Source organism: Cervus elaphus, chromosome 2, assembly GCF_910594005.1.
Source record: "Cervus elaphus chromosome 2, mCerEla1.1, whole genome shotgun sequence".
Lineage (NCBI taxonomy): Eukaryota > Metazoa > Chordata > Mammalia > Artiodactyla > Cervidae > Cervus > Cervus elaphus.
The window spans coordinates 18,306,357-18,316,017 of NC_057816.1; the positions used below are offsets into that span (position 1 = coordinate 18,306,357).

A 9,661-nucleotide genomic window follows, 5' to 3' on the forward strand; every position below is an offset into this window, starting at 1 on the left:
CCTATGCTTGCTATTAAGATTTACTGATTTATTAGAAAGTAACCTAGAAACTGTGCATGTTACATAATCTGGGGCCAATCTCTAATAACTCAATAGTTATAAAAACACATATTGGTTCTGTCGAGGGTGGGATTAAATGTCATTGTCTAAGCAAAGGAAGATGTGGGCTGTGTATAATGAGTCTACCATGAGAAAGATGGGGTTGGTCAGAGAAAGAATTTATCCTGTATTCTCGCATTCTCTAGGTATAATTCCTCTTACTGTTTGAATACATAAATCAACAGCATTGACTAACTCAGTGCTGCCGGGAGCCAGCACACGAGATCCCACCCATGACAAGGTCATGAGGAGAAGACCTGACAAGCAAGGCAAATCAGGACTTCAGGGATTTTGAAAAGCTGCCCCAGCGCTCACCTTAAAGATGATACCTTGCTATATTAGACTGCTCCCTAATTTCTGTGACACAGGTAGAAGGCCTTCCCTGATCTCTTTCCAAACAAAATCAACTTAGAACTTTAATCAATATGTCCCCCAGACAGTGGTATCCTATAAGATTATCCAGGATGAAAGGAGTGTTTCAATTTAGACCCCTATGCTGGCATTCTAGCCTGCTTGGCAAATGCATACTAATGCACATGACTGCTCACAACAACTTAATCATAAACAGCATAAAGAACCTGATCACACAAAAGGCCCTAATAGGCACAGAACCCTTTGGTGGGTGAGGAAGCCCTATTAGAGAACACAAAAAAATATTATTCTAAAAGTGGTTATTGGGTCAACGCTTTCTTACTGTGTTTTTGCTCTTAATGTGCTAAGGTTGTGCACTGAAAACTATTGTTAGTACAGTTAAATATTTAGAAAACTAAGAGTTTAGCCCTAGTGTGGAAACAATAAGTTAATTGTTAATTTTAACCAGGAATGCTAAACAGGGGCTGCCTCACCGGAGCTGCAGAGTCTTAGTGTGGTAAATCTTTTAGATAAATAACTTCTGCAAAAAGGACTGACCTTTGTGTTAACAGGATTGTATTTCTACTATGCTGCAACCTGCTATACCATGAAACTGCAACTTTTCTGTTTTCTGTTAAGCTCAAGGCAAAATGGAACAATGAAGAACAGATTACAGAAAACAGCTTTGCATTCACCTAGGTCATAAAATGTCATTAGGCCCCAAGGCCAGAAGATAAGTACAAATATCTGCTATGAAAAAAGACTCATAAACAAAGAAGTATGCAGAAAACATCTTGGTTTCATAAAGGGCAAACTGACGTAATGTTAAACTAACTCTGTATGCTTATCTTTCACCTCCTCTTAGAAATGTGCTAACTTAAGATATAAAAGCTACAGTGAAAAATAAAGAAGCACCAGACCCTGCTGCACACCCCAGTCTGGTCTGTCTCTCTTTCTCTCTCTTGCTGAAGCCGTTCATCCTGAGGGTACCCCTGGATCCTGCTGAGGCTGGACCCCAGCACAGTGCATATACAAACCACTTTTAGTAAGTGCCAGATTTTACAAGATCAATCCAACAATAAAGGCTGCTTTTAAATCTCAGTTTCTGGGCGTAGACACGCTCCGGCCATGGTGGTGGTTGCATCCGTGCAGAGCCTGGCTGCCGGGGCTCCTAAAGTACTGCTTCTGTCAGGCCAGCCTGCTGCTGCTGCTGGAGCCCCAGCTGGCCAGGCTCTGCCGGTCATGGTGCCGGGCCAGCAAGGGGCCAGCCCGGAGGGGGCTAGCCGGGGGCCTCCCCAGGCGCGCAAGCGAAAGTGCCTCATACACCTGAGCCCTGAAGAGAAGGCGCTGCGGAGGAAACTGAAAAACAGAGTAGCAGCTCAGACTGCCAGAGACCAAAAGAAAGCTCAAATGAGTGAGCTGGAGCAACAAGTGGTAGATTTGGAAGAAGAGAACCAAAAGCTTTTGTTAGAAAATCAGCTTTTACGAGAGAAAACTCATGGCCTTGTAGTTGAGAATCAGGAGTTAAGACAGCGGTTGGGGATGGATGCCCTAGTGACTGAAGAGGAAGCAGAGACTAAGGGGAATGGAGCGGGGCCAGTGGCCGGGTCTGCTGAGTCCACAGCACTCAGACTACGCACCTCTGCAGCAGGTGCAGGCCCAGTTGTCACCCATCCAGAACATCTCCCCATGGACTCTGATGGTATTGACTCTTCAGACTGAGTCTGATATCCTGTTGGGCGTTCTGTTTGACTTGGGTCCAGTCATGTTCCTCAGATGTCCTTCCCCAGAGTCTGCCAGCCTGGAGCAGCTCTCAGAAGTGGACCCAGAAGGACCCAGTTCCTTACCCGCCTACCCTTCTCCATCCCTGGGGATGTCATCAGCCAAGCTGGAAGCCATTAATGAACTGATTCGTTTTGACCATGTATATACAAAGCCCCTAGTCTTAGAGATGCCCTCTGAGACAGAGAGCCAAGCCAATGTGGTAGTGAAAATTGAGGAAGTACCTTTCAGCCCCTCAGAGAAAGACCACCCTGAAATCACTGTCTCAGTGAAGGAAGGACTTGTAGAAGATGACTTCATTCCAGAGCTGGGTATCTCAGATCTGCTTTCAACCAGCAACTGTCTGAAGCCATCTTCCTGCCTGCTGGATGCTTACAGTGACTGTAGCTATGAGGGTTCCCCTTCTCCCTTGAGTGACATGTCCTCCCTGCTTGAGGGAGGTCCTCCCTCCCTCCCTCTTGGGAGGACCCTTTTGCCAGTGAACTCTTTCCCCAGCTGATTAGTGTCTGAGGCGTGATCCAGTACTGATGCTCTTTTCCTGACTGTGGCACTACCGGGAGGACAGCACAGAGGCCTGTGCTTCATCCAAAAAGCCAAAGTAGAGGGGGTGTGGTCCTAAAGAATTCCTCTAAAGTATTTGTTCAAGCCTCCTAGGTTACCCCAAGTATTGTCTTTTGACCTTTAGTGGTCAAAGGTACGTAGACACATTACTATGATCGAGAATTACAGCTTCTGAGGGTGTACCTTTATCTTAAGGGCGGTGGTTTGCCCTGAAATACTTACACAGGTCATGCGATAAGTGTTACAGACATGGAGTTAAGGAATGGTCCTTTATCAATTTCTCTTTTCCTTTCTCGGCATCCCAGGCTTGCCTCTGATTTTAGGTCCTTTAGTTTGCTTCTGCAAGCAGAACACCTACCTGAGGCGGCGGCTTTTCCCTCATGTACAGTTCAAGTAAAGATCAAGAATCTTTTGTAAAATCACAGAAAACCACTATGTAAATGCTTGATGAAATCTTTCCCTGCTAGTGTAACTTTTGGAAGGTGCTGTCTCCATTTATTTAAAACTACCTGTGCAATTAAAAAGTACAATGCAGTGTCAAAAAAAAAAAAATAAATCTCAGCTTCTTACGTAAGAGTGAACGTTGTGTAGAGAGATTAATGGGGTATCTTGTTGCTTCCTGGTGTGATCTGATCTTTGTCTTACAAACCTGTGCTTATCTTTGTCTATATAATCCACCTGTATGTTTGTGAACACTTGGAAGTCTCAGTATCCCAGTGTGTTTCTGAGATAGGCTGGGAGATTGACAATAACTTGATTGTTTCTGGTGAAAGGTATCAGGCGCAAGCTAGAAGAAAAAGCGAAAGGGCTACAGAGGGTGGCAAAGGAGAAGAGGGAAATGCTGGAACAGAATCCATACCTGCTGCTCAAGGACCTTAGCTGGCAGCTTGTCATGTCTTAGCATGACGGTATTCAAGCCATGTGACGTCTGGAAAAAAAATACATACCCAGCTTAGGGCTTGGCCTGAGAACAACCAATTGCCTTGGTTTAAACCACACAACTCCACTATCAAATTAACGTTTTAAGGCTAAAACAAATTATCATCAGTTCACTGGCCAAAGCATACAATAAATTAAGCTGGGTTTAGAAGAAATCAGCCTGCTTACGGAGACCAGTTCCCAACACTTTTCCTCGCTTTTCTCGGCTGTGGACACTTCGGGACGGAATATGTTTAAGATGGTGTTGGTAAGTGCATGTGGGTTTCCATGTGGGGAAAACTTTTTAAGCTGGTTGCTTTTGGTCTGGCTCTTTGCATGGTCAGGCAGATAATATTTTCTTAGGAGGGCAAGCATGGGAATTCCAGCTTTTCTGAGAGATTAATCAGGGGGGATTCATTCACTCTACAGAAATACTCTCATCAAAATTAAAATGAATTTAGGTAGACCTGGAGGACAAGAATGGTCAGGCAGAAAAACCCAGAGGTTAGTGTGTTAGGAGTTACCACTGGAATTATAATGTGTGACAAAGAGGCTGTGGATTCGACTGATGAATGTTGACTTTAAAAGAAGTTATTGTTTCAGGTGAGATCTACCCTATGAAGAGCTTTTGGAAGCAGTCTGAGCTTCCACAAACCTGGGAAAGGGAGAACATCCCCAGTGGATAGAAGCAAAATTAGATGAGATGTGTGCAGAGAGAGGGAAGGATTGAGGAAGAAAGAGACCATTTCCCTGGCTGAGTTGCTCTTGGGATCGTGCACTTGGGACTCTTTGGGGGCTTGAGGTCAATGAATATTGGGTGGGATGAGAGCAGGGCCCTCAGAGAGAGTGAACTTCTGTCTGCTCTCCTGGTAATATTTTCTTTTATTTCTATGTATTTGTTTTTTTCTCTTTAGCACTTCTACTTGGGGTCCTCTTGTGTTTTCACATGGTTGAAGGCCATGGGCAAGACGCGGTAGAATATCACTTTTGTTTAACTTTTATCACTAAGTTGGTTTCGCTTCCTAGTTTGTATGAATAAACACATTTTTGAAGGGGGATTTTGAAATCTATTTTAGAAACGTATTTGCATTTGATTAAAAATACCACGAAGACACTGCTAACCACAACAGGCACACCTTGGGAGTGGGGTGGGCACACCTAGGGGAGGGGGCCGTCTAGAGTTATGACCCCGGGATTTTGAGCCGTGTTGGCTGTTTGGGGGAAATCCCTTCAGTGATGTGCTGTAAAATGGAAGCTACAATTATGTTTTTGATGAGACCTTTGCCCACATAGTATTTTGAAGCTCTTAATTCATTCACGGAATGATTCCATTGATGCTGATTGAATAAATAGTAAGCCCCCATGGTCTGTGCTAACAGCTAGGATAGAGGAGTGAATAAAACATGCTTCTACCTTATGGAGGATTCATTAAATCACAATGCTCCATCTGTCAGCTTGGGAGCAGGAAAGAAAGTGGGAGACACTGACAGTGACCATCTTAGTATTCCCGTTGGGAATCTTGGCATCCCAGGCTTGCGATCCATGGAGAAAACATCTCAGATCTTATGATAGGACTTGACTAAACAGTGCTGAGGAACTCTGTTTCAAATAGTGTCGAGCACAAAATAAGGAAGTTGATCAAAGCTTGTTTTAAAATGTTCCAGAGAAATCTCACTTTAGAATATAAACAAAGTAATAACTGAGACACAAGTGAAGTAGAGATTTCCCTGACCTGGAAACACAGAAACTCATGTTCTGGTTGTCATCCTGCCACTGGTCAGGTTCCTGAACTTGTTGTTGTTTTTAATTTTGATTGAATTATAGTTGACTTACAATGTTGTGTTCATTTTTGCTAGGGTACCTGACTTTGGATATGTCACTCAAATTTTCTCAATTCCTTCATTAGATAAATGAGAGAATTGAATTGGATTATAATTTCTCTAGCTACAAGGTGATTTAGGTAATATGTTGTGAAACTTTTCCCCATAGTTATTTATTTCTATATATGAACCAAAAATGTAAATAGTGCATTAAGTTTCTGCTGTCACAGATATTTTTGCTTAGCTTAAGTCTAAATTTATTAAAGAAAAAAGGAGAGTCAATTTAAAGAATACTATCAAATAAATCAGAGTACAGGTCATAATTTGTTATCATAAACTTTTTTAAAATTTTATTTTATTGAAGCTGTTAACTCACAATGTTGTGTTAATTTATATTTCACAGAAAAGTAATTCAGCTATACATACATACATATGTATATAGATAGACAGATAGATAGACCCTTTTTTTTTTTCTATGCCATTATGGTTTATCCCAAGGTATTGAAGAGTTCCCTGTGCTATACAGTAGGACCTTGCTGCTTATCCATCCTATATATACTAGCTTGCATCTGCTAACCCCAAAATCCCTCTCCATCTTCTCCCCACCTGACCATCCCCTTGGCAACCACAAGTCTGTTCTCTATGTCTGTGTTATCAGAAACATTTTTAAGGTTGGGCGTGACTAACGTCAGAAAACACGTGGATATATATTCTCTTAGGTTCCTTTGCATGTCTATCTCCCTGTAATTATTTTTCCTCTTTATCTTTAAGCCATTTGGTCTTATAGTAGAGTTTTTACTGGAAATAGCATTGCAGGATCCAGAATGAAGATGTCAGCTTGCCCAAGTGATCAGTCACGCAGATTGTACTGAATGGCCTTTTCATAGACAGCTCTTCATGTGAGTCACTGAGCTCGTTAGTGCAATGCACATAATCTTCTTCTGTTTTGTCTTTCTTTGGTGTGTTTTCAGATCAGTGTGTTGACAGAAAGAATGTTCACGCATCTTCGGAAATGGTTTGTCACTCGCTTTTTTGGGCGTTCTCGGCGGAGAGCGAGGCTGGTCTCCAAAGATGGAAGGTGCAACATTGAATTTGGCAACGTGGAGGCACAGTCGAGGCTGATATTCTTTGTGGACATATGGACGACTGTGCTGGACCTCAAGTGGAGATACAAAATGACCATCTTCATTACAGCCTTCTTGGGCAGCTGGTTCTTCTTTGGCCTCCTGTGGTACGTGGTCGCCTACATCCACAAAGACCTCCCTGAGTTCCATCCCCCTGCCAACCACACCCCTTGTGTGGAACACATTAATGGCTTGACCTCAGCTTTTCTGTTTTCTCTGGAAACGCAAGTGACCATTGGCTATGGATTCAGGTGTGTGACAGAACAGTGTGGTACTGCCATTTTTCTGCTCATCTTCCAGTCTATACTCGGAGTCATCATCAATTCTTTCATGTGTGGTGCTATTTTAGCCAAGATCTCCAGACCCAAAAAACGTGCCAAGACCATTACTTTCAGCAAGAATGCAGTGATCAGCAAGCGGGGTGGGAAGCTCTGTCTCCTGATCCGAGTGGCTAATCTTCGGAAGAGCCTCCTCATTGGCAGTCACATATACGGAAAGCTTCTGAGGACCACCATTACTCCTGAAGGAGAGACCATCATTTTGGACCAGATCAATATCAACTTTGTGGTTGACGCAGGGAATGAAAACTTATTCTTCATCTCCCCACTGACGATTTACCATGTCATTGATCACACCAGCCCCTTCTTCCACATGGCAGCAGAAACCCTTCCCCAGCAGGACTTTGAACTAGTGGTGTTTTTAGATGGGACGGTGGAGTCAACCAGTGCTACCTGCCAAGTCCGGACATCCTACATCCCAGAAGAGGTGCTCTGGGGTTACCGTTTTGCTCCCATAGTGTCCAAGACCAAGGAAGGGAAATACCGAGTGGACTTCCATAACTTTAGCAAGACTGTGGAAGTGGAGACACCTCACTGTGCCATGTGCCTTTATAATGAGAAAGATGCTCGAGCCAAGATGAAAAGAGGCTATGACAACCCCAACTTCGTCTTGTCGGAAGTCAATGAAACAGACGACACCAAAATGTAACACTGAGTTTTCAACACGATTAGAGTGAAATCTTGATGATACCTAGTTGACTAGAAACATTATGAAACAATCAACAATTTGAGGTATGACAGTAGGACAAAAGCCTTTAAAGTCTCCCTGCACAGTGTCCCTGAACCCCAAAACCGTGATCCTACAAGACACACAGCTCTACAAGTTAATTGCATGAGAACATGAGATGGATTTATAGGAAATTGAAATATGGGAGCCAAGTGCTCAGGTGCTCAGTCATGGCCAACTCTTTGTGATCCCATGGACTATGGCCCTCCAGGCTCCTCTGTCCATGGGATTTCCCAAGAAAGAGTACTGGCATGGGCTGCCATTCCCTTTTTCAGGATGGGAGCCATAGGAGCTCACATAAACTCTCCAATAGGATTATTTGAAATCATGCAGTGTTGATTGGCACAGAAAAAATCATTGGAAGCCTCATGGACAGGCCAAATGAGATCTTTTTAAGAGTCTCCCTAAAGCAGTTATGAGCTTTATTGAGAATCAGGGGAAAACTGTATTCTTACTTTGATTCTACTGATAAGAAAGAAATCACTTTTATTTTAACATTGGCTCTTATCAAAGGAAAAGTTGCCTCCTGAGTTGGGGGAGATGAACCAATCAATGAGAGTGAGAAAAGACGGATGCCCAGTGAACATTTGTGAAGCTCTGATCTTCTCCAGCCCTGGTTGTTGGAGCTTTTGTATTTGTCTGGGTCATGCTGCTTTCCCAGAGCAGGGAAGACCCAGTCCATGGACCCCACATCTCCAAGTACCCAGTGAGGAGAGGAGCGTGGGATGTAGCCTGCTCCACGGCATCCCGACATCCTACAGTGAAGCAAGGGTTTTGGCCCATGTACTTTTAGACAGAAGCTAAAGCACCACTCTAGGATCTCAATGAACACTCTCCTGTAAGAAAGGATGCTTGGTTTGAAAATAGGTTTGATATTTCTTCCCATTTGTGTTTGATGGGAGAAGGCACTGGCTTCAAATCTGTTAAAACAGCACTTGCTGATCTTCCAAGAAGGCAATGAGGAGTCTAACAGTGGAAAAGCAGTTTAGAAGGGAAAACACTGCTAACGCTTCCAAGAAAAATACGTCTTATGTTTTTCGCCCGAGGGTTTGTAACTGAAATGCTGTTTCTAAAGGAGAAATATGGAAGGGCGAGGAATGGGATGTGACTCCCCCATAAGAAAAGTGTTAGGTCTTCCTGCCTCTGACAGCCAACACCACATCTTCCTCAAAGAGACCACTGTGATATCTGTATATTATGTGTATGTTAGTCGCTCAGTCTGTGTCCAACACTTTGCGACTCCATGGACTGTAGCCCACCAGGCTCCTCTGTCTGTGGAATTCTCCAGGCAAGAATACTGGAGAATTCCATGGACAGAGGAGTATTTTATTTTGCTCTGAAGGAGAAGATTTAACTGTGAATGTCTTGTTCAGTTCCTTACACACCACGTTATTTTGAATGTATTCTGGAGAGGACGGTACCCAAAACTGCATAGGAATCAAAATGTTTCCAGTGTGTTGATTAACATATTAAATCTCTGAAGTTGTGATGTCCTTTCTCCAAGTGCCAGTCATTGTACCTTAGTGTGAAAGACCAACCAGTGACTGTCTTCTTGGGGAGGGTGGACTATCTCCCGGGAGGCATGAGGGGTGGCCTGTTGTCTTGACTCCAGCGTCCCCAAGAGGACATGACCTCAAGTGCAGATGCGCCCCTTCCCTAATGACCCCTCAAAAATCTCCATGTAAGTCTTGGCACACAGTTGCAGGTACTGATGGCATTGTTTCCCAGGCCTGGGGTGGAGTTTGTACGGATGCACACACAGTCTCTGGTCCTTCTGACGAAGACAAGTGAGGAGTCTGCTGGGTTCAGAGTTGCGCACTTTGTCCACGGCCGTAATGCTGGACCCAACGGGTCCACACGAAAGATCACTCCATTACTGTAAGGGCATTGGCATTGCCATTTGATCTGCTGACAGAGCAAAAGGAAATCAGGTGTAACAAG

At 43.7% G+C, this 9,661-nt stretch overlaps 1 protein-coding gene and 1 pseudogene across 1 annotated transcript in view; both read left to right on the plus strand.

Annotated features, from left to right (window-relative positions):
• The window catches only part of KCNJ1 (potassium inwardly rectifying channel subfamily J member 1), a 33,811-nt gene extending 24,604 nt beyond the window's left edge, over nt 1-9,207 (plus strand). Inside the window, exon 3 of the mRNA XM_043873367.1 lies at nt 6,503-9,207. Within this exon, the coding sequence (XP_043729302.1) occupies nt 6,524-7,642 (1,119 nt within the window). The 5' untranslated portion in view covers nt 6,503-6,523 and the 3' untranslated portion in view covers nt 7,643-9,207. The remainder of the gene's footprint in view (nt 1-6,502) is intronic.
• Nucleotides 1,579-2,757, plus strand: LOC122674801 (annotated as a pseudogene).
• Nucleotides 9,208-9,661: the final 454 nt, after the last annotated feature.